This window comes from Pseudorasbora parva, chromosome 20 (genome assembly GCF_024679245.1).
Source record: "Pseudorasbora parva isolate DD20220531a chromosome 20, ASM2467924v1, whole genome shotgun sequence".
Taxonomy (NCBI): Eukaryota; Metazoa; Chordata; class Actinopteri; order Cypriniformes; family Gobionidae; genus Pseudorasbora; species Pseudorasbora parva.
In genome coordinates this window covers 32,971,916-32,997,599 of record NC_090191.1, presented here as the reverse complement: position 1 = coordinate 32,997,599, position 25,684 = coordinate 32,971,916, and the positions used below count along the sequence as shown (strand labels likewise).

Genomic DNA, 25,684 nt, shown 5'->3' with positions numbered 1-25,684 from the left:
GAAGGCCACTATCAGTGCAACCTAGGCTCTCATAACACCTGAGCAGTGCCATAGACTGATCGACTCTATGCCACACAGCATTGCTGCAGTAATTCAGGCAAAAGGCTCTACTAAGCCCCAACTAAGTATTGAGTGCTGTACATGCTCATACTTTTCATGGTCCTACTTTTCAGTTGGCCAAGATTTCTAAAAATCCTTTCTTTATTTTGGTCCTAAGTATTATTCTTTCTTTATTATTTTTTTCTGAGATACTGATTTTTGGATTTTCTTTAGTTGTTAGTTATGTTCATCAAAATTAAAATAATTAAACATTTGAAATACATCAGTCTGTGTGTAATGAATGATTATAATATACAAGTTTTTGATGATATTCTAATTATATAACCAGCACCTGTACTATGAATATGTAGTAGTACGTCTGCATTACATTCATAAATCCGCCATGTTGTCGTTATCATGTGACCTACCGAGTCAGTTGTATCACTTCACCCTCATTCATAAATTCTCTCCCGTGGCCATGTTAGTGTCCATCAAATGCGCACTTCAGAATCTTGCCGAAAGTAGTAGTTAAATCTGGGTACTTTTCGCCTACCATTTTTCGAATACATACTATGTTGCCGTACTGTTTTTCATATAGTATAGATGTATTACAATTCAGACAGAGCAAATTACTCAACTATAAAACTTTGGGGGCATTTTACTTGGCAGACGTGTGTTGTGAAGGTAATGCCGGCTGTACCTGTGATGATGGCAGGGTCCATCCAGCTGGCTGTGCCGTCCCAGCTAAGGCTATGCGAGATCCCGCCTGTGTGGTTCACGCTAGAGGAGGAGGATGATGATGAAGACGAAGATGAGGATGAGCTGGGCAGTCCACCAAAGTTGATGTTGATGTTGGGTAAAAGAGCTCTGAGCCCATCCTGCCACTCCTTCACATTTAGACTTTCTACTGAGGTGCTGTTTTCTGTTCGGGAGGGTGATGGTGGGGTATCCAAATGCCCATGTGCACAAAACCACCAGAAAAGAAGAGATGGGGGGACAACAGGAGAGATGAAAAGGAGATGAAAAAAGAAAGCAATTATCAGTTTTAACATTTTACTTTACAAGCAGTAATTGTTTTTGTGTTGTTAATTTGGTGACAAATTTTTTTAAGCGAATTGTGGAAAACAAACAAACACTGAAAAACAGCTGAATGGAGCGCAACCACAAAGTAGGAGTACGTTTATGCCGCGAAAATGTGACGTATTAATAAAATCAAGTGATTAATTCAATTATTTGGCACTGGAAACAATCAATTTAATTTGAATTCTCATGCATTTCATTCAGGACATGGCATCAGTAATCAGCATTAAGACTAAAAGCTGGACTGCGTATTAATAGCTGCTTCTCTAGTAATAATTTATACTTGATTTAGCAAAAACAACAGGTGATCTTTGGCTCCTTCAGAGTCTACTTGCCCTTTCTAATGCAGGAACAATCATTATAAAGCTCTTTACAGTCCCGTTATTATTCAATTAGTTTCTCATTTATTTTTTCTCTGTCACACTGAAGGAGAGACATGCAGCTTCAATAACGCAGAGCTTCTTCCTTTGGCTGGACCGAGGCCAAAATAAACCTTTTCTTCTCTAATCAGGCCAGTATTCTCCTAAGGTTTGCTTTTGCCCACAGGGACAGAGAAACCAAGCAGCAAAGATGATGAAGGGGGGAATAGAGAGAAAGGGAGAGCGAAAGAGAGCGGGACAAACAAGGAAGAATTGCAAAGACAGGGGAATGGAGTGAACGAGATAACAACCCTGGCAGGAAAAAAAAAAAAAAAAACCCAAGCCTTTAGCCTCTGAGCTTGACTTAAGACTCAGCAAACTTCTCTGGGCACCTTCCTTCCTTCTAAATACATATAAAAGCACAACATATAAATTGGTGAAAACTTGACCATTAAATGTCAACATGACTGCTGGCTTTATATATACACTAACCTAAAGGATTATTAGGAACACCATACTAATACTGTGTTTGACCTCCTTTCGCCTTCAGAACTGCCTTAATTCTATGTGGCATTGATTCAACAAGGTGCTGAAATCATTCTTCAGGAATGTTGGCCCATATTGATAGGATAGCATCTTGCAGTTGATGGAGATTTGTGGGATGCACATCCAGAGCACGAAGCTCCCGTTCCACCACATCCCAAAGATGCTCTATTGGGTTGAGATCTGGTGACTGTGGGGGCCATTTTAGTACAATGAGCTCATTGTCATGTTCAAGAAACCAATTTGTTATGATTCGAGCTTTGTGACATGGTGCATTATCCTGCTGGAAGTAGCCATCAGAGGATGGGTACATGGTGGTCATAAAGGGATGGACATGGTCAGAAACAAGGCAGATTAACAGGTCTTTGAGGGTCAGAATTCTAGCTGATAGACAGGTGTTCAAATACTTATTTGCAGCTGTATCATACAAATAAATTGTTAAAAATCATACATTGTGATTTCTTGATTTTTAAAAAAAAGATCTCACAGTGGACATGCACCTACGTGCATGCACCTCTTATATTCAGTCTCACAGTGGACATGCACCTACGATGACAATTTCAGACACCTCCATGATTTCTAAGTGGGAGAACTTGCAAAATAGCAGGGTGTGTGTGTGTGTGTGTGTGTGTGTATGTATGTATGTATATAATAAAAAAATAAAAAAATATATATTAGGGCCGGGACTTTAACACGTTAAGATTAATCACGCAAAAAAAAAAATTTAACCACACTTATTTTTGCACTGCGGAACGTTTTTCAATGAATGAGTTTCGACGGACCAATTATACTAGGAACACCAACTAGCGTTAACGGTCTATGTTCACGAGTCACGACAACAACAAACCACAGTGAACATGGACGAAGCTGATGAGACCGCTTTGCTTGGCCCCGTGGATGGGAAATTTTGTTTTAAAAAAACGAAAGGATGGAAGCATTGACAAGATCATGATTATGTGCAAGCTATACAACAAGTAATCCTGGACCTGGCCTGTAGACCCGTTCGCAATTTGGTGTACTCGAGCTCTGCAAAAGGTGGATTCGAACCCAAGTCGATCGCGTCAAAACAGAGATCCTTAAACCATATGCTTTAATGACTAAGCCAGTGAAAACTTTGAAATACACTGTTATATTTTTAATCTTATTTTTCCCAAACAGGCATTGTTAGACGGAGCTAGTGTGAATATTTGGACTTGTGTAAATAGACACTCTACACGATATTTTTAGCTCTATAGTCCAGCCCTAAACCACATTACAAATGTACTACCGCCAGAAAGATAGAATCTACTGGGAGAGCCTGCTGTTAAAAGGTCTTGAGACAATAGAGGTGAACCCAGGCCAAGACCCCAGCAGCACTGATACTGTCAAACAGGTCATGCTTGTCATTTCATTATTTTACATCATGGGAATTTAAGGAGCAGACGGAGCTCCCCCTCAGAGCGTGGGCAGGGGTCAAACCATTGATGCTGCAAAGTCAGCTATGGGATTATTACTCCATTAGTCAGTTAAAACCAGACATAATGGGCCTCAACCAAGGGGTCAAGGTTTAGCTGGTCAGCATGGGCCAGTTAGCACCTGCTGGGAGATGTAGTAACTACATTTACATGCAAAAAGGATGTTTCTCCATTGTCCGTTCAAGTTAATGTATTGCGGCTAAATACGTCCTGCATGCAACACAAATCACTAATATTTCATTATATTGCAGTCAGTGGTTTCCCAGTGACTGATTCTTTTTCCTAGGTCCAAATTTAATGGTGATCAAGCCTCAAACACATAAGAAGTGACTTGGGGAAACAACGAATTGGTTCTGTAGTCGATACTGCCAAACCTAGTCAAGAGAAGTGTGAGAACGAGCCAATATGAGAATCTAGACACTCAATATCAACACTTGAAAGGGACTGGGGTTTAATGAAACACCTCTGAAAGAGGAGATAAGAAGAATGAGGTGTTGAATAAGGTGAATGAGGAGTTCTTTTAAAACCTCTCCACAGTTCTTTCTTCTGATTGAAAAATGCTCGTCTAGCCAAGTGTGTCAGGCATTAACACAATCACCCATGTTTCCATTTGCATACTCAGATAAACAAGTGTCATCATGTTTTATTAATGTGGATGAGACAAAAGCTAAACTCAGAATCATAGCAGAAAAGAGAAGGAACCTAATTTCTCTTGAGGGGCTGTAAAGGTTGTTGAGTAGGTGTTTTTGCTTTATTCATCTTTCAGTGAATGTTTGCTTTGCAATTCACTTTTAAGTGATAAAGGGTATATCAACTAGGCTAGGGTATTATAATAAAACATTAAAATCACCACCGCAAAATATACTTTAGTTATTGTGGCTGGAAATTCAACTAAAAATGTTTTATATACACTACTTAAACATTTCAAAGTTATTTTAATACCTTTATTCCACAAGGATGCATTAATATTGAATATATCAGAATATTGCAGTTTTTACTGTATTTTTTTGATCAAATGAATATAGCCTAAATGCACTGAACTCTGGCAGCATCACAAAAACAGTTTCACATCATGAAATACACAAGTTTTATACAACACACACACACTTATTTATTACTACCACATTGTCCAGTTCCAGAACATGCTGGTTTTTAGTGGCGTCGGCTGATAATTGCATCAACTTGAATTAAAGTAAATAAAAATGAGCAAATGAGTCATCAAAAAAAATCATCATCATCATCATCAAAAAAAAAAAAACTAACAAAAACACTTGGGGGGTTAAACTGTTCTAACACAGTTTAAATAACTTCTGACATTTTTAAACGGTGTTAAAGTTGGATTCTCATGCTAAACATGGCCAAAATTTTAAAATGCTAGTTGGACAAATGACAGTATTTCTGTGCCAAATAAGTTCCTTTAGGATTCAAACAAGTTTCTGAAAGTTTTTTGGCCCTGTGTGACATCATAAAGGGCAGAATTCCTTGTATGGCCACTTCTCCCGGATGAGCGTGCACACAACCCAAGCGAGAGCAAGAGCACGTCCATCAACAACTGAGCTTTGTTCAGGTTACCGACACAGTCTGCAGAGCTGTCATTTTGTTTTTAGACCACAAAATCAAGAATTTCACTAAAGTACTGTTTTTTTTTGGTTGTGAGGGAAAGAAAACTTCCTCAGCTTATAACCCAGCATTAAGGAAACAGTGGATGCAGTTTTTTTCAGGAGCAGCAATGGAGTTTTGCAAGTGTGTTTGATTCCTGTCTCGAGTCAAACTGCATCAAATGTCGGTTTTGTTGGCAATCGGAATTTAAGTGCATATATTGTAAACAACACGAAAGTATAGTGACTCAAAAGCTATCCAGGGATAATGCTATGATGTATTGTGTGTCATAGGTGTGTGTGTGTTCTTGTGACTCTTTAGCTCCGCCCATGGCACACCTCCACGAGTTTGGCTGGTTTCAGAAAGAATCGATATAGCTGTATCTCTCTTTTATAAATCTGATAAAACTAAAGACTCTTCAGAGATATGAAGGATGCCATACTACTCTCTATAGGTACTCAAAATTAACATTAGACTGCCAGAAACTGTGTGCGTTATGTACCCTATTAACCAGCTTAATTTATAGTTCTCATTTGCTTACTTCAATGATGCTCAAATCTACATTTTCCATGTAGCAGAAATCTCTGTTATGAGACTGCATGTGTTGGCCCTCCAGCCTATTTTGGTATCTCGACTTTTCTTCGTAAATAATGCAACAATCTCCTCCCAGGTCCTAGGCAGCTGCATCCTCTGGAGGACACCATTACAAACAGTGAAGACCATTTCTCTCACTGAGACTCATAGATTGAAGAAATAAACATAAAATACACAGCACAGCACAACAGAATAAGAAATGAAGCCAGTATTCAGCTAGCTCTTCACTGTTTCTAAGAGTAATGAAAACCCTGAGGTCACTTCCAATTTCCCATCTCTTCTTTTTGCACTAACTGAAATGCAAGTTAATCTAATCTTAAAAAGTAGAGTCATGCTGAGAAACAAACAGCATGTTAACAAATGCTACGTTTCCACAGCAGTGTCAGCAGATTAGATCGCTTCACATAAAAAGCCTTAAAGCTAGACCGCAAGGGAACTCTTTCTATTTAAATGAACTGAATTCTTGAAAGATCAATTCAGGACAGGGTTGGGGAGTAACTAACCGACGCTACGGACCTAAATGCATTTTTCAGTTGGATGACAGTAGCTCAGCTGCAATACAAAGAAAACCCCACTTTAAATCACTAATTTTGTTTGTTTGTCAAAAAAAAAAAAAAAAAAAAAAAAAAGATGCTAAATGATTAAATGTAATTTGTGTAATGTTAGTAGTTAAATGTTGCAGTTCAGCAATTTTTTAAAAAATTACAGAAATTAGTAAACTAATTTTACTAGCTACATCTGTTCACATTAATGCTGAAAACCCAACTGAGACATGTTATTTATGTGACTAATACAAAGACTGCTTTTTAAATATCATCTTAAATGCATCTTAAGTCCCCACATTTACTTGTCCATGTTGTTATGGTATCACACTGAAGGATGTTTTATGATATTTGATTTTTATAGGTTTGTTCCTAGCTGACAAGTTGAGGTAAGGGCTTGAATGAAATGCCAATCTCTAGCCTCTTCCCCGTCTGAGCACTTGCTCCTCAGACTAATAATATAATACTGGTATTTGATATTTTTCTTGAGAATAACAGGTTGTTCTCACATCAGGAAAACAAAAATGAATCTGTGTTTTAGTTTTGGCACAGAGTTCATGTTAGGACAATCATCTGTCTTTTCAAGTCAAACTGAAACATACCTAAAATGATGAAGGTAAAAAAAGAAAGTGTGCAGGCCCATTATGTATTAGATGCACAATGCAGCGCTCTCATGAAGATGTCCTCAGGGGATGATGGCATGCTCTACAATTTGTATCAGCACTAAATGTGACACCGATGTCACTGCTATCCTTCAAATCATGAGGTTTCAATCCATATGAGAGCCATTGGCAATCACCAGAATCTTCTATGATGGAGCTCTGATGATGTACATCGCTGAATGTTAGGAAAGTGGAAGCACACTGCCCACCAGTGGCCGAGTTTGCTATGACAGATACCCATTACACAAACAAAGCAGCTTGGATGCATGCAATATATTCCCATACGTCCAATATCTTTTAGAAGTTAATTCAAGATGAAATATTTTCTTAATTTTTTTGTTATTTTAGATATCATTATAACATGTATATCAAAATATGTATTAGGGTTGCACTAATACTACTGAACAATGAGTCAGATACTAATAGTTTAATTTTGTATTACTTGTCACTAGTATTGATACCTGTATTTTCATTGATTTTTTTTAAATATTGGCGAGAGGAACCAAAAAAATATGAATAAAATTATCTGGCTTAGCAAATTGACATTTCCTTCAGTTATTTTCATGCCTGATTATGCCTGTTAATGTGTTGTAGGAACTACTGTTACTTTCACTATTTATATTATTGTTCCTTCAGTTATTTTCATGCCTAATTATGCCTGTTAATGTGTTGTAGGAGCTACTGTTACTTTCACTGTTTATATTATTGCTCCATCATATCTTATCTTTAATTTAATAACACAGTGAATATATATAGAGAGCTGCTCCAGGAAGGCTCAACCAGTCATGAGCAGCGATTGACAGCAGTAGGTTTATAAAGCTGCTGTTACTTTAAGAGCTGCACATATTCAACATACTGTTACATATGCATTTTCTTTATGTTCATACGATGTAACTGACTAGGTTTCATTTTGACAATATTGTGTGGGATTCATTGTGTATAAATTTGCCCATTCAAGCACAAGACATGAAAGAGAACTCAGTTTAATAGGCTATTCACACGCTGAGAGGCGGCTTTCTGGGCGCACAAAACTTCTTAAGCGTTGTGATTACTGTACAGCCTTTTTGTAATAATGCAGGGAACCACTTGTTATAAGCTACATAAATAACGTAAAAGGTCATGTTTTAACTTGCTCATGCGATTTAGTACTACAAATACCACATATTACACATGTGCCAGGTAATCGCTTGAGCAAGCACCAGACGTGTGCGTGAGGAGTTAATATGCACCTCATTTGACTTTTTCTTATATTCAACAGAACTACAAAGATAACATTTTCCAGCGATGTCTGTAAAAAGGGATGCGATCGACAACTTCGCTTTGCGTTCAATACACACTGCGTGTTTTGCTTATCAGCTTGCGTACAGCAGCTACAGTGTTGAATATTTAATATGTTTAATATTCTGTTAATTAGATACATTTACTTAAGACATCCTTTTCTGATACTGCCATTGTGCTCTATGTTTGCTCTGTTGTTCGTGTTTCTTTGTCTGGAAACAAACACTACATGCTGCGTGGTATCGGTTTTTGGTATCGGAGCATTTTAATCAGTAAGTTTAAAACACATCATACACACACAAAAAAAAAAACACTAAAAAGGTGCAACTATTATGCACACACAGATCCCAGCACTAGTTTAAACTAACCTGTCATATGGATACCTCCAAGCCCCGTACTGTGATGTTGATGCTGTTGTGGTGCCGAGTTCAAGTCCAAAAAGCTGCTATGCTGGGCAGCAGAAGGGCCCCCGGTGTGATTCAAGTGTGGGAGGTTATTGCGCATGGGCATGCCCATCCAACTGTGGCGAGAGGTCTGTGTCTGGCCGGGAAAGCTGAAGGAGTTGTAGACTGTGCGGTGTGGGAGCTGGGAGAAGCCCCGTGAGGGCAGACTAGAGTTTAGGGAAAAGTGTGAGGACGTAGAAGGCTGAAGTGCGCTTTTCATGGAGGGGGTGTTGTGGAGCGGGGCGAGTAAAGGCCCGTGGGGGAAGATTGGCGCTGACTTTGTGGCAGTCATGGGCAAGGAAGTGTTATCCTGCACTGAGAGCTCTTTCTCTATGAGGTCAGCCAGTGCCTTACGGGTGACGTCAAAGGGGTCAAAGCCGAGGTCGTCATCCTGCTGCTTGGTGGAGGAGCCGAAACCGAATGCCGCTTGCCAGTCCGTAGAGGACGACACTGGTATGGTATCTGTCAGAATAGACACACACATTAAGTCACATTTTGCTCTTTCATGTGTATAGAGTAAGTCTAAACAGGTCCAGGTACCTGAAGTGAAGAGGCTCTGTGGTTCTGGAGCAGTGGGCCAATCAGAGTTGTTGTGAAGGGAATTGGAAAAGCTGGGCAGGCCACTGGGAATGGGATTGGGGTGCCGGAAGTTGCTATTGTCTGAAAAGAGTGATTGTGACTCAGCTGCTGCGCCATCGAAAGGCGACCGTACTGTCAGCCCTGCTACACAAATAGGCACAACTAGAGATGGCTTGGTCAGGCCAGGAGGGGGCGATGGGGAGTCGTTGCCAGAAATCTGAAGAGTTTAGTAAGGGGGGAAATATAATAGAAAATATAGTATTATTTAGGTGTACAGCTTGCCATTCTGAAAGGTAGAGAACAAACATGCAATAACGAACTTACTTGTGATGTTTCTCCGTTACTTATACTGAAGCAGTCTGAAGGTTTGTTACTTGGGCTGCAGGAAAAAACAAACAAACAAAAACATTCAAATGCTACCAGTATAACACCAATGAGATCATTTAGAAAAACTTAAAACTTTCGTTAAAAATAAAATGTCCAAAAGCCTTAAAAGATTAGTTCACCAAAAATGAAAATACTGTCATCATTTAAACACCCCCATGTCATTCCAAACCCGCAAGACCTTCGTTCGCCTTCGAAACACAAATTAAATTTAATAAATCTGACAGATTTCTGTTCCTCAGTTGACAGCCTACGCAACTACCACTTTGCTGCTTCAAAAAGTTCATAAAGAGGTCTTAATAAAATAATAATCAAATGAATTGAACAGTTTAGTCCAAATAACAAACAGATTGAATTTAGGGTTTTATTCATATATAAATATGGATCAGAGAAAATAAACAAAAGCTCAAACTGGTAGATGCGTAGACTGTCAATGGAGGGACAAATCTCTCAGATTTCATGAAAATGTATATTTGTGTTCCAAAGAAGCAGGAAAGTCTTGAAGTTTTGGAAAAACATGAGGGTGAGTTAATAATGACAGAATTATTTTTGGGTGAACTATCCCTTTAAGAAATTTGGGAGAAAACATTCTTAAATGACATTTAAATGTCAAAATAAAACAAAAAAACTTTTTTTTAAACAGTCTTAAACACTGTAACGTTGGTGTCATTAAGTCTGAGAATAAGATGACATTTTCAGACAATTTGGCAAAGAAAAAGGCTGACAGAATAAGTCACAGTTCAGAAGTTCACAGGCTGGCTACCTGGCAGGGTCACAGTTTGACGTGAAGGGGGGCAGACCAGCGATGGGGCCAAGGCCCAGCTCTGTGTCCAGACCGTCTAGAGTCATGTTTTCAGAGTCTGAGCCCCCATCTAGGGATGGGGTCTTATGGTGTTCTGGAAGTCCATTTAGCGTCTTCCCTGTGGTTTGTAACGAAGGCCACGCCTCTTTGTTGTTACTGTTGGGAATGGAGGTCATGATACAAATGCAAGATTAACAACAAAACTGTTCTCCATCTACTTCATGCAATATAAAAACTTTAGTTGACCAGAATATAATGACTTCCTTTTATTTTAATTAAAATTAGAATAAAGTTTGAACACACATACTAATCTTAATAATAATTTTCTACATTTTAGAATAATAAAGTAATAAAAACTCTGGTTAAAAATTAATTCCCATATATAAATGCATGTTATTTCTTCATCAATAACTATATTAATTTTTTTGAGCTGCTGTGAAAGGTATGATTGAGCACAAACCTCTGTGATGTGCCCGATTTGCCCTTTGTCTTCTCCCCTGCCGAGTTCTGCAGGAAGTTGGGGTTTGTTTTGTAGAGCTCCTGTAAAAGTTTCTGTTCATATTCCTGATGTTTCCCTGCCTGCAATGTCAAATGTCAGGAGTTCAGATACAAGACCATCGATGTCAGTTATTAAGTTGCAGGAGGCTGCAAAGTTACCTGCATTTCTTCTTTTGTGAAACTAGCAGCTTCGTCTCCCAGCTCGTGAAGATACATGCAGTCTGGTTTGGGACACTGCATGCTTTTTAGAAAATAACTGCAGTATTTTGTTGTACCTAACGAAGCCTGCACGAAAAAGCAAAAAACAAAAAACTGGCATATTTAGATATATTGCACAAGCAAAAACTATAGATGTTCTCGCTTTTAATCGATTCTTGACATCAGTCAATTAATGGCAGCCAGCCTTTCAATATTTATATAATAATAAATAAAAAATTAACTGTAGATGTCATTAAAAATCTATTATTATAAAAGCTTCCCTAAGCGTAATTTTAAGGCAAGTAGCATACAAATCAGATCCTTTTAACCTTCAATATTATATTGTGATGTACAAACTGGGGTTCCCAGTATCATTTACAGCATTAATTGAGAGATATTTTATTCCTTGAGGAAATGTGCCACATTCTGGTACCTAATAGGCCCCAATTAATCAATATCGAATCGGAAGAAAATTTGATTCAATGCTCAGCCCCAACTGAACAGTTCTACATTATATTGAACTATGTGTGTCAAAGTTTACCTTAAGTGTTCTGCCATCTACTACAACATTGTTAACACATTGTATGGCTCTGAGGGCATCTTCTGATCGAATGTAGGTGACGTAGGCACTGGCGCTAGGACCCTGGAGACAAAAATCAAAGCATATTAGATCAGACACAATCAGACTAAACTGAGAAATTAAGACAAAAAAACAAACAAAAAAACAGGCTGTTCATGAAAATGTGTATTATGCAAAATATTTGAGCAGGCAAGAAGAAAGCGAAGCTCACCTGTGAGCCAGCATAAGAAGTGCTGTTATTGATGACCACTTTGTGGATCTTTCCAAACTTCCCAAAGTACTCTGGCCTTTTTAAGACCTGCAATCAGACACCAATTATATATTTAAAAAGACCTGATTGCTCTTTGGAGATCATCAACAGCTCAAGCAAATGTGGTTTGTTTATTTGAGTCTGATTATCATGATTGATCGGAAGGATATGACTCATCTCCATTTATTACATGAGAGAGCAATAGGAAATCTAGGTTAGGAACTCAATATCAGCACTGCGGAAAATATCACGTAACAATTTAAACCACATATTTACACCAACAAAGATCATTTCTACTTCTTACATAAGTAAACCATTTTATGCAATGAGGCTTTTGGGGAACGAGATGATAACAGTATGTGTGTGAATGACATACTGTATTGAGAACTGACCACCAAAACACTATGAACAGGATGTCCACGATGTTCAGCCAAAACAACACTGAAGTGTGTACTGTAGGCACACAAGTAGGTCTCTAGCGAGTGACTGACATTTCATTGGCGGAGGGGTTCGCCTAAACACCATGGTGCTTTTGAGATTCTGGTCACTCTTCAACTGTGAAAACAGTCCGGATGTTTCTTTGCGGTCTTTGTTTGAGTAAAGCAGCTTCACTTGCTTTCTGTTTTTTTCTTCTTTTTCACACCCTCAGTGTGAAATAAAGGCAAAAAGACTGATATGTTAAGGGACGATTAGTAGAGAAAGAAAATTCAAATAAAGCCTTTGAATCAAAAACCCCACTGAAAATCAGTCACTATATAAATTAGATTTTTAAGCTTTGTGCTCCTAATATAATTTGGACTGGAATTAGAAGGCATGTTCTCACTCTCTCTCACTGAATAACTTGTTCTTTGCTGAGAGCTATTCAGGGTACATGACGTCAGCTGTGATGGCAAATAGATTGAGAGAGAGAGTGAGTGTCAGAGAGATAGGAGTGAAAAGAGAGTGAAAGCTGTTTTTCGTGGGCTGGTAATGCAGGCTAAGTGCAGCTAGTGGGCAGGTAGTGTTCTTTTCTTCCATTTTTCCCAGGAAACCATTTTGTTTTTTTTCAGTTGATGATAAATGGCATAAAATATTCCATCAAATCTTCAAGGAATTTCTTGCAGCTAGATGGAAGAAATCCTGTACAACATATCAAATGCACAGCAATAATAACAACAACAGGTAATGGTATATTTAGTGAACATCATAGGTGCTTTCCCATGGCAAAAATATTTTGAAAGTCCAAAATATTTTTTTTCATATCTGACCCGTTTTAACACCATGTCCTAACTACACACGACAAGAGAAGATTCCAGCGACAAGCAACAAGATGCGACACGACTACGAAATGCAACAAATCCAAAAACCACAGCCAATCAGAGCAGTATGTGGGCAGGCTCTCACGGCAAGTGTAGGCTATGGCACCAGAGATCAATCTTGATGGCCCTCGCAAAGAAATGGATAAGTACATAATCAAATTCACAAATATTAAGCCATTTAAACATTACTAAAAATATACAACAAGTTACTAAAACAATCTGTCATATAATATACTTTTTTGTTCAGTTTGAACATTCTTGTTTCCATTTGTTTCATTTTAAAATCTGAGTTGAATTATCCATTGTTAGTACAGCTATGTTACAAAGCTGTGAGCACTAAATGACATTCAAAGTCACATTACAAGCTTTTTCACTTGATAGGACACAGAAGAAAAGAAAATGCAAAAAACGTGTACCTTTATATATCTTGCTTAGAGTGAAACTTAAAAATGGAAATCACATGTGGGTGAATTGAGTGCTTACTACCAAAAACCACCAAGATGAATATTAAGCTTTGGTGTTTTAATAGCGACTTCCTGAGTTGTTTATATTGAACATCAGTAACACGGAGGTCAGGACAGCACTGCGCTTATCTGAATCACCTCAGGGTCGGCGAGTCTCTGTGAAAGGCCCACCACAAACACCAGGTTTCTCTGGACGACTCGCACACTGGAGAGGTGCTTGCGGTTCTCTGTGATCTTCTGTTTCCGCTCATTCTGCTTCTGCTTCTTCTCGTTCTTTATCCTCTGAAGTTCCTCTTGAGAGAGAGGTTTGTACACCGCAGGGTCTTCTGGATACGGCTGACACAAACACAAGACTCTAGACGTAAGATGACTTAATTCTAGAAGATGGATCTTGTTTCAGGTTATGACAGAATAACAATAAAAATAAGTTTATTTTATAGTTTTATAATATTGTATTATATCAGAATTGATGGCAACATTCATGGCATAACATAGCATTAAATAAAAGCAACAGTTAAAACTATTCTATTCTTACAGGAAAGGGTTAAGGAGAAAAGGTTTTTATTGCAATACTTCTTTATTTTACTTAAAAGACTTGAAAACACTTACTTAAAAAAACTTGCACACATTCCCAGTGTATTGTATAATATAAAATAAATATATAGAAAGATTTACACTGGCAGCTCAGAGATGTAGCATTTAAGTATGAAATTGAATGAATAAATGAAGGCTAAAATGAAAACTACATAGTCTTCAACATACAACATTGATTAAAATTAACTGCATTAAAGGCCTTTTGTTTTTTTATTGACATCATTTTAGAGGTAAACTGTCTCTTTAAGGACAAGCGTTCACTAGGCTGTGCTGCTTAAAGACCTGCTCGCATCTCCTATACAGACACAAGCAGATTTTACTTTCACATTAGACATAACCGACAGTGTTTATATATGTTAACCTTGTGTGTATTGGACAGTATTAGCGCAGTAAGACTACTTAGTCCAATAATCGCGCATGTTTGACAGGCGCGCGCACGCTTAGCTAATGTAAACAAGTGCATAAGCACACAAATGAAATGTTAAACCGGCAAGGCTTTAAAACGGACAAACTTTAGTGCATATGATTGGATATTTGCTCATTTCAGCACGTAGACTCACAGGCACACTCCAAAATTGTCTAAATAAACTGAGAGAAATATTTCAAACAGAGAGAAATTGAAATAATTAAATGCAACCCCCCCCCAAAAAAACGCAATTTACAAGCGCGTATTGAACTGTGAATGCTGTGACGAACGCTTAAATATTATATTGAGCATAATTGCAAAATGCATACATTTGTTATTCAAGATTTTACAGCGTTTAATTTTTAAATGCAAATTTAAAGATGTTTTATTACACTGTTGATTAAGGATCAGCAGACACCCTAGAGTTATCTTTAAAATCATCCACTGGAATGATGATAATGTTGCATGATATATGCTGCAATAAACATGGATATAATAATGTGCATTAAGCACATTAAGGTTAAGGAGCTACAGTAAACTTGGCACTGCAGGGGCTGGTTTTAGTGGGTGTCTGGGAAGACAAGAACTGGAGGCCTGTTGTTCTGCACGTTCCATCCACAGAGCTTTACAGCATCTATAAAATCATGCAGAACTTGAGGCAACAGCAGGAGCGTGAATTATTCCAGCAAATTTCCCTGTGATGCTGAATGCTAGCCATTAAAACATCTCATCTCCTCGAGCTCCCCAATGGAGCAATTTCTTAGAAACAAATTAATGTGCCACAGCTCTGCTTATTTGTTACCTTTCTGCAGGCCGGGCAGAGGCCGTTCTCGTCTGTGCGTATGCGATGCCAGCAGAAGCGGCAGATCTGGTAGCCGCAGGTGCAGGGGAAGAAATTGACATCATCAATCTCCAATGGTTCCATGCACAGTGGGCACTCCATGGGGTCCTCCTTCACCTCAGGGCTGCGGGACATCCTATGACACGGCGCAGAGAAAAGAGCGGGGTGTTCTCACAGTTCAGGGGCAAAGCTGAAGAGGAAAAATAAATATATTTGAAAATTGTATTAACTTAATAGTAATTCATATTTTTTAAAATGTTAATAGTAATTCATATTTATTTAAGTTTGAATTAAGTTTCAAACAAAAAAAGATTCTAGATTTAGAAATGCAGAATATCTCACAGAACTTGCAAAATAGCAGGGTGTTCAAATACTTATTTTCCTCACTGTAAAATATATATATATATATATATATATATATATATATATATATATATATATATATATATATATATATATATATATATATATATATATATATATATATATATATATATATATATATATATGTTTTTATTATAACAATGTTTCTTCCAAAAGGGTGTAATTTTAAGCAAAACCAAAAGCAAACTAGAGGTTGCATCAGAGTCAATAATGAGTCTGCTACTAGTATGTGTTTGTGTGTGTGTGGGAGGAGGAGTTTAAAACCCAAGTCATAAGAGGAATTGAAGGCGTAATTGGAATCGACAAGTACAAACACCCACACAAACAACTGCAACAGTTTCAATAATAAGTATATGTATCCTCTAGGGATCATCCAGGGTACTGGTTGTCTAAATGTGTAGGTGCAGATTCAGCAATTACTTTAAATGAGGTTTTGGACCCTGGTATGGAACATACATCTGTGGGCTCCCGACAAGGTTTGCTGAACGTAGGATGTATTGGTTGAAAACCAATCTAATATCTCTGTGGTGTTATGTGTGGGGATGTGACTGCTAGGATCTTAATTTATAACACTAGTGAAAAATAATGTCAAAAAAGGGGGGCTAATTTAAAGCTAATTTACTTCTTAGTGACAATCAATGCTCTTTTGGCTATATTTGTTGTCACATTCTGGTTTAGTGTCTTTGTTTCTGCTGTAGTACTTAAGCTCTTCTGTATTAACAACAGGGACAAGCACAAACACAGAGGTTGGTCCGAGACACTTCCACTCCCTTCCACTTCCCTATGGGGTTAATTTATTAAACAATGGTCTGAAAAAAGCTCCCAAATGGGAACAAATTCAGGACAGCCTTGTGCTCAGACAAACAAACAAACAAACAAACAAACAGGAATATAAAGCTTCCATGAAGATACTCATCTATGCCACGTTAAACTATTTCCAAAGGCATTATAGAATCAGCAGTGCCTTAAACTATAGTCAGAGCTCCAGAGATTTTGTGACTGACCAGTGACTACATTTTTTTTGTCAGAGGTCACACTAGTGCCACTACCACGTTTCCCAATTGATAAAAGTTACCATTTCTGTTGCATATGAGAAACATCAAATGGCACGGCAAACGTAACTGCACTATTCGTTTGAGTTATGCACAGAGGAATGTTCATCAGCTCTGACCAACGATAGACAGTGCAAGCTCAGAACAGGTTTAATCATGTACCAATCGTGATCGTACAACACCGTTGCTAAACACTGGAGATCAAGTGAGAACCATTCAAATTTGCCACAAAATTCTTCTATAATAAACCATAGATATCAAATATCCCATTGCTTAAACTAACCAATGTACTTGCATAAACCACATCGATATCTATATTATTTAGATGTTCTCTTTCTCGATCAGAATTTTACCTTGTAAGCAAATTTTTTTGTAATAAATCATTTAAAAAATGTAACACAATAAAAAGGTACGCCAACTGTAACCATGTTATTGTGACAGAAATAGTTTTTACATTATTCATTTCAGGGTTCAGGAACCTTTTGAGAGTGAAATAAAAAGTATTTTCAAGGACTTTCAAGTGCTTCATACAACTTTTTCCAAACACTTCCAAGCTCTAAATATGATATAATTTAAGTTTATACTTAAATTACTTTCATGCAGCAAGTATTAAATTAGTACAGTAAAGACATTTACAATATTACAAAATAGTTCTAGTGAGTAGGGAAGTACCGATCCGATACTCAGGATCGTTATCGGCTCCTATCCGCCATTATTTGCCGGATCGGGTATTGGACAGACAGGATCCAAATTCGATCGATACTGTGCGTATAATATTCGGTGTTATTGTTAAGCCCCAGTGCCCCACAAAAGGCACAAAAACATTATACAGCATCATCAACGATTCAAGCACAACATTATAAGTGTTCTGAAGCCATTCCATAGATTAATGCGAGTACAGATGAATATTTAAGTCATTAAATTCCAAGTTTACGTCAATGCTTGCTCCCTCCACTGCGGCTGTCAGTAACTCTCCATTCATCTTTCAAACTGTGTCGCATTCAGTTACAACAGTCAACACGATGAAACTCTCTTCATGATGATTAATTGTTCCTATTAATTGTTATTATGCTTGATCTGTAGATAATGCTCAATGGTTTCTCAGAAAATCTTGCTGCCGTTTATTGCTGTAAATTGTGTTACTTTCTACCGGGTGTCTGTTAGATCACAACAATGCTGGGCTAGTTATTGTATTGTTCTTCATGCACAGTAACTGAAATGTTAAACTAGTGTTGCACAATATACCGGTACTAGAAAATTATTGCAATACCCTGCTATTACAAACGGTACGATATGGACTTTTATTTGTACCGGTAGCCTACTTGAAGGAGGACAGTGCCTATATGAGCTGTATTTCTTAATGTGCGTGGATGTGTGACAGGGGGTGTCAGGACATGTGTGCAGAGCTCTTCTTCCACCGTTCACTAAACATTGGAAGTAGAAGAGTTAAATATATACACGCATGACAAAGAAAGCAACAGAAATATGTGCGTATGAGAAGAAAAAGCGCGGCGCGGGACGTGATCGCGCTATTGGACTCTGACCTGAAGCGCCCGCACGCGCCTTTCAGACAACAAATATGCGATCGCCATTCAGTTCTTTCTCAAATTATTATTGGGGTTTGAATGGTCAAAACTATGTAAAAATGCATGGTCTGGCGAGTATTCAGGTAAACAGTCGGATATGTCTTCAGTGAACGTGTAGCCTACAGCTGAGGAAATTAGATCTGTGCAGGTCTTAAGCCAGACCTAATATTCTGTGATTAATGTTAAGCAAACAATGAAAAATAGAAAACCACCACATGCTTGGCTAAATAACTCAAATATATTTATTATGAATCAGTGTATAGTTAAATTATAGAGAGAAGACTAAGCAGTTTTATGTTTGATTATTTAATTTCTTTCTTGACTAGCTACTGTTAAATAGACCTAGCTGAACAATAAAGCACCGTTTTTGTCATATTGTTTGTAATTTGCATTTTTTTGTGCAATTTTTGAAAACAGATACAATTCAAAATCTATATTATAATTATAAAATTAATAATTAAAATATTAAATTACTCGTATCATAAAATAAGATTTTGGTCATCCCAACCTGTTCAGAAGTGAAAGGTTAGTGAATGATAACATGATTGATAATGTGATCTCTGTAATGATGTTCACACTGGCATGTAGTTATTATAGCAATAAAAGGAGGAAATGGTCAAAAACTAAGGCAGGAACATGCTGGCCAAGTGACTTTTTGTTAAAAATAAAACAATGAATAATAAGATCTGTTGTCATATTATTCATATTATCTGTTTTTTGTTTGTTTTTTACCGGAGAATCGATTTAGTATCGGTATCGAGGTATTTTAGTCTGGTATCGTATCAAAGTCAAAAATTGGGTATCGTGATAACACTGTTAAACTGATAAAATAAACGGCTTATAAGAATACTGCATAGAAAATAAGAGCTGCTTTCCTGAACTCGCTGAAGTTGCGCGAGCTTACCTCTCTGCACCGTGGACAAGCGTAAATAATGAACGCTTGTTCAGCTCAGCGTTTCACATGTTGGACGAGAAAACGAAACGGACTAACTTGTGAGAAAGCCAAAATGCTTCTGTTTGTAAAGAAGAACATGCATGCACTTTTGAAGTGAAATACTATTAGTTAAGGATGATCTTTTTTATTTAATTTTACCTTACTTACATCGACTTAATTTGGTTTAAAAAGCACCTGATGTAGCATCTTTGTTTTCTTTGTTCCAAAATGTTAAATCAAATAATGTTTAGTGCAACAAAAAACAATGTATTTATATACTTTTTTTAAAATTATTTTATTTATTTTAACTGGTAAAGTCTTTTTTTCTTCTTTACACTGAATTTCAAAACAAATGCTGATTTAAGTAAATTCTTTGTTTGGATTGCAGAATATGCAGTTGTTTAAGTTAATGTTAATTTTTACATAGGTTCAACCCAATTTAATTTTCCATTAATTTCAGATTGCAAACTTGTTTTTATTGGCCAAAAGCCAATTTGGCCTATTAAGTACCAAATAAACATCTTGTTCATGTATACTCTATCTTTATTGTTTGTTGCTTAAAATAAAATTGGTAGCGGCCAGTTTGCTTGAATAAAACTGGTATCGGAATCGGCCATGTAAAATCATTAAAGGTGCATCCCTAGTGGTTCCCTTTATTTTTCCCCACTAAATGTTTAGATTTTATACAATTATTGTGCACTCGTGATTTTGTAACTTTTGCTGCTGAATTATCCACAAATCTAATTTATTCACCATCTATAGTAGTAGGCTATTTTTGTAATAGATTGTGATTTTATATTTTTGTTATTTGTCATTTTTCTTTATAATGAAGTCTGTATTTAGTTGATTGTGTTTAACTCACAAAAGAGTGATTTTTAATTCAACACTATGGTTTAGAAATTCTACATAAAAATTTTTTAACAAAACTGCATTCGTATCGAATCGGTTTAGTATCGGTATCGACCGATACTCAGAATTTTTAATATTGGATCGGTTCTGAAAAAATGGCATTGGTGCATCCCTACTATTGAGATTTGGAATAAGCCTAAATTCTATAGTTCTGGACTTTATATTGAAAGAATGCATTACATTTCCCACAAAATTATGACTCAACAATACAACTGTTTAACATTTATAAGAAGAAATGGTTCTTGAACACTAAATCAGCATATTAGAGTAATGGTTCTAATGTGAGAATGATAATAATGATGCTGAAAACACAGCCCTCGCATCACAAATTACACTTCAAAAATTATTTTAAAATTAATACTATTTCACAATATTAAAAGTAAATAAATACAGCCTTGGTGAGCATAAGATACTTTTTTCAAAAAACATCAAACCTCAAACGTCTGAGCAGTAAGGCCTCATAACTAACAGACACAGAAAAAAGCCAACAAAACTCCCAATTTTGATTTTTAATGAATCTTGGTCACTCTGTCAGTAGCGGAAGCACCAGGAGTGTGAAGAGTACCAATGGGAATGAGTTGATGGGGTGGTGGTGGGGCATTCTAAAAATATCCATACTGTGTAGGCAGAGTACAGCAGGAGGAGCCAGCCCCTTGAATCTCCCTTTAAAAGGGAAATGCTGATTGAACGCAGAGGGCGGTCTGCACTACATGTAGGGTAATCAGCACTTCCGCAGATCGACAAGGTCTCACCCCACCATCTCCGTAACATGCTGATATGGAATTAGAATCGGTGTGAGGGTTTTTTTGTCGTCCCCATGAACCGTATGGAGAAGGAATTCCCACTGTCAGTGAGGAATGGATTCCTTTCCAGTAGAGGCGGATATCAGCTGCGGGTAATGAAAGCTTTCCTCTGGCCCCTGCTGGGGATGATGCATAACAAATATTTAACCAGCACTCTTGTAAAAAAAAAGTGATTTGATTTCATCACAATGATTACAAACCCCAAAGACACACTCAAGCTGTGCAGGGAATTATTCCTTCTGGCATCCAACAGCACATGTACATCTTGTGAAAGAAAGATGCATAATATGGAACAAAACACCAATACAAAGTCACAATTGACCTTTGAACAGTGACAGTGCGCTAATCCTGATTGTAAAATGAGTGTGAACGTATTCCAAACTGGATTAAACAAAAAAGAAATCAAGACTTATTGTAATTTTTGACCACTAAAGGGGACAAAATTACCCACAAATCTCTTCCGAGCAGACAGACTAACAAACATGTTTGCAAGGTATTGGGAAAGCACAGGGGGAAAAAACAACGATCTAAGCCTACAGTGTTTGAGCTTTTGGCGATGATAGAGTTTTTCGTATATACATTAACCCAGTGTGCCGTGAGAGCTGAACACTGAACAACCTGAAGGACACTCAATCCTGTGTGCAGGGGTCAATGTTGAATGACCTTTCTTCAAAGCACACTGAATCCCTGAGAACACTTTCAAACTGCTAATTGCAGGCCGATCAGGCTTTCTGTGTTTTTTTCCGCGCTTTACAGAGACTCTACAGCACAACTTCTCTGAGCATAAAAACGGAATTAATTAAATTATTTGTTGCCCGAGACCCTGAGATGAAACTTTCTGATCGCTCACTTGTGATACTTAGAACTATGAATGTGCATGTTTGACGGTCAAAAGATTTCAGAAAACGTTTGCCAGAACCTTTAACAACAGACATCTTAAAACTGCAGCTTTCAACAGAAACCACAAAATAAAGCCTTGAAGACTAAAAAATTATTTGGAACCCTTTTAAACATTTCTAGCCTGACAAGCCAGACCCACATCAAGATAATTGGTCTGGAAACTCACCATAGACAGGGCTCAATCCGAGGGGCGGGATAAACGGTTGTCTTTCAAACTCCCTCTGCATGCAATAGGATATCGCTACAACCAACCAGAGCAACGAAGGTGAAGTGGAGCTCATTGATAGATTAAACATTCGCCGTATCCGGTCGGCAAAACTCTGAACATACCGTGCCTTTTTAAGAATGATTTCAGTGCCGTTCTTTGTTCTTTTCTCAGAGAAAAGCTTAACTCAAAGCCTTCCAAAGTCGCGGTCAAAGCTGATTACTAGTAGCCCGCAAGCGCAACTCGGCTGTCATTATGTTAAGCCCCGCCCACCGACTATACACGATGCGATTGGCCTGACCAGACTTTGGTTTTTACAGCTCAGAAGTGTATTGAGAGTTGCTAGACAATAGTTGCAGCATATTAAGATTTGCTGCCGCTAGGGTGCGTCTAGATTTCTAGGCTAAAAAGTTTCTCCAATAGACAGTTAATTTTATGTGCCAGTCAAATTGATGTCATGAAAACTGGAAGGTGGTGAACATGCAATTACACCTATTAGTACATACTGGTTTCAATTAAACATTGTTACACAACAACAAACTAATTTAAGTCAACTACCAACACAGCTATACATTAAAGGGATAGTTAACCCAAAAATGAAAATTCTCTCATTAATTACTCACCCTTATGTCGTTCCAAACTCATTAGACTTTCATTTATCTTTAGAACACGAATCAAGATATTTTATGGAATCCGAGAAGTTTCTGAACCATCCATAGACAGCAATGTCATAGCAACTTTCAAGGCTTAGAAAGGTAGTAAAGACATCATTAAAACAGTCTGTGTGACTACAGTTGTTTAACCTTGATGTTATGAAGCGACAATAATACTTTTTGTGCACAAACACGAAAAATCTTCGGCAGCGCTTCCGGGTTCTACGTCAGAATGTTGCCGTATTATTGGTCAGCTCCTTCGTCAGCATCAGACGCATGTGTCGTGGTGCTCATGGGCACAGTGTCAGCCAATGGTAAGCCGGCATTCTTCTGATGTAGAACTTGGAAGCTCTGCACTGCGTTTACTACGTCAACAGTGTAGGAGACTGATATAGAGAAAAAATTATTGAATAAAGTCATTTTTATTTTAGCGCACAAAACATTTGTCACTTCACAACATTAAGGTTAAACCACAGAAGTCACATTGACTATTTTAATGATGTCTTTACTACCTACTTTTCTGGCCCTTGAAAGCTGCAGTGTTGTTGCTGCCTATGGATGGTTCAGAAACCTTTCGGATTATATCAAAAATATCATAATTTGTGTTCTGAAGATGAACAAAGGTCTTACAAGATTGGAATGATATAAGGGTCAGTAAAGACAGACTGAATTTAAAACACTGAAGATTACTTTGTAATTAAATAAAATGCTCAAAAACTTGCCTTTTGCAAGGTCAAATGCAGTACACCGACATGCTTAGTGATAAGTTAGACAGCTGTCTCAGCTGGCATCGCTCTTATGTCATAGAAGAGAGTAGCTGAAATTATCATCGGAGTGGGAGTCGTGTCCATTTGTGGGCTACTCTTCATGAGCAGATGGAAGAGGCACCAGCGAGGAATGAAAGTTATGTCCGTACCACAAAGAGCTATTCTGGGCTGACGGAATAAAAGCACAAAACAATAAAATAACACTTTATGAGACAACGGGTGCATCCATTTTCGAACATATCTGAGACACAGATATGGGCACAACATGGTGATCTGTCCCAACTAAAAAGCTTTAAAAATCACAAAATGACCAAGTCTTATCGTTTCAGATCTTACTAAACCTGAAACAAGTCTTTTTCCCGCACCAGGATTGCGGCTGACCTGTTCGGACTGAAAGGTGCAACTTTTTCAACCAACTATAAAGTAAAGAGTTTCTAAGCAAAAGAACACAGAGGCAAGATGTCCAGTCAGAATGGGATCACATAACAGCAGTGACCCTTGCCAGAAAAGTGTCTCACAAACATTGTGTCTGGCACAAACAATGCCTGACAGCGCACTGGAACAAGGCCTGGACATCCCGGTCCACTTAAAACCTGCTCCAAAATGATATCGCTCTCAAAGAAGCACAGCCAAAGCAAAGCTCTCCTTTAAGGCCTGTTCACACCAAGAACGATAAATAAACTGATAACTATATAAGCATCCACACAAGCAGACATGTAATTGTTTATTTCTCAGATTATTACTGATTAGTACTGATTATTTTAAGTGTATGCTGCAGTTATGCCTCCTGTCACTTTAAATGCTTGAGCTCTGAAAGCAGAATGGATTCTGATTTGCTGACATTTTTTTAGCTTTCATCAGCTGGGCTGGGGTTGTGTGTGTGTGTGTGTGGGGGGGGGGGGGGGGGGGGAATACTTTTTTTCCTCTGTGCCATTATAGTTATAATTTTGGTGTGGACTATTTTTTTTAAATTTAGAATTCACATATACATTTACAAACTATAATCGCCATTGTTCTTGGTTCTTTACACGCCCTGTTCTAAATTGTACTATTCTGAACAATGTCAGAAACTTGTGTTACTAGCCCTCATGTTTATTGCCTCTTTAAGAGGAATTTTCTACTCTTCCTCATTTAAAAACAAAACAGCCAAACAAATAAATTAAATGTAATACAATGTGACTGGCAATCCTACAGTGTCAAATCGAAGCATGCAAAAGCAAAGGATTTAAGAAAAAAAGTTCACCCAACAATGGCAATTCTACTATCATCTACTAACCCTTACGTTGATCCAAACCTGTATGACTTTCTGCTCTCAAACCAGACAGACAGTTTCAGCCACCCTTTGCTTTGATTGCATCTTTCTTTCAACCATAGGTGCTGCTGTCATTTTGCCTTACATATCATTTTCTATTGCACAGAAGAAATAAAATTAGTCATGTGGGTCTGGAACAACATGACTGAGTATCATTTCTGGCTATTTCTTAAAAAAAAAATGCTTGCATCTGAAAGACAAAAAGCACACAGTAAGCTCAAAAAAGGCTACTGCTGACAAAACAGTATTAATAGTGCAAACTCAACACAGTGACTAACTAGAGTCCAAGAACACGATGCTGCCACCAAACACAAAAATAGGTTCTTTTCAGAATTGCTTGCGGAAAGGACGCGTCAATTTGGTCAATAAAAACCAGTGGCTATCACCTCCCTGTCAGTGGTCTGAAACACGCATCTCTCTCCCTCACACACTCACACAAATGAAGGGTGTGGACAAAAAAAAGAAGAAATTCCCTGCAGTAACAGAGCAACGTCACTGTCAGAAATATTTGGCGTCACGTCTGTAAACTGATGTTGCATAGAGAAGAAACTGCAACTTCCTACTCAAATAACAAGGAAATTCCCCCAATGTAAAAGCACACAAGAATGTAACGTTACAGAAACAACTTGTTTCCTTGATATTGCCTTTAGGTGAACCAGCTATGCTAATACATATTTAAGTTATTCAAGAGG

The 25,684-nt window shown here is 37.7% G+C and overlaps 1 protein-coding gene across 2 annotated transcripts in view; it reads right to left on the bottom strand.

Moving 5' to 3' along the window:
* Positions 1-25,684, bottom strand: part of cnot4b (CCR4-NOT transcription complex, subunit 4b) — a 31,545-nt gene that overhangs the window by 5,319 nt on the left and 542 nt on the right. Inside the window, exons 2-12 of one of the 2 annotated variants that reach the window (XM_067427577.1) lie at positions 15,449-15,677; positions 13,785-13,982; positions 11,846-11,932; positions 11,596-11,697; positions 11,016-11,141; positions 10,819-10,937; positions 10,320-10,514; positions 9,497-9,551; positions 9,134-9,389; positions 8,519-9,055; positions 740-961 (exon numbers count right to left, since the gene is read on the bottom strand). In XM_067427577.1, coding sequence (XP_067283678.1) covers positions 740-961; positions 8,519-9,055; positions 9,134-9,389; positions 9,497-9,551; positions 10,320-10,514; positions 10,819-10,937; positions 11,016-11,141; positions 11,596-11,697; positions 11,846-11,932; positions 13,785-13,982; positions 15,449-15,622 — 2,071 coding nt within the window. In that variant the 5' untranslated portion in view covers positions 15,623-15,677. The remainder of the gene's footprint in view (positions 1-739; positions 962-8,518; positions 9,056-9,133; positions 9,390-9,496; positions 9,552-10,319; positions 10,515-10,818; positions 10,938-11,015; positions 11,142-11,595; positions 11,698-11,845; positions 11,933-13,784; positions 13,983-15,448; positions 15,678-25,684) is intronic. The other variant, XM_067427579.1, reaches the window with a different exon arrangement.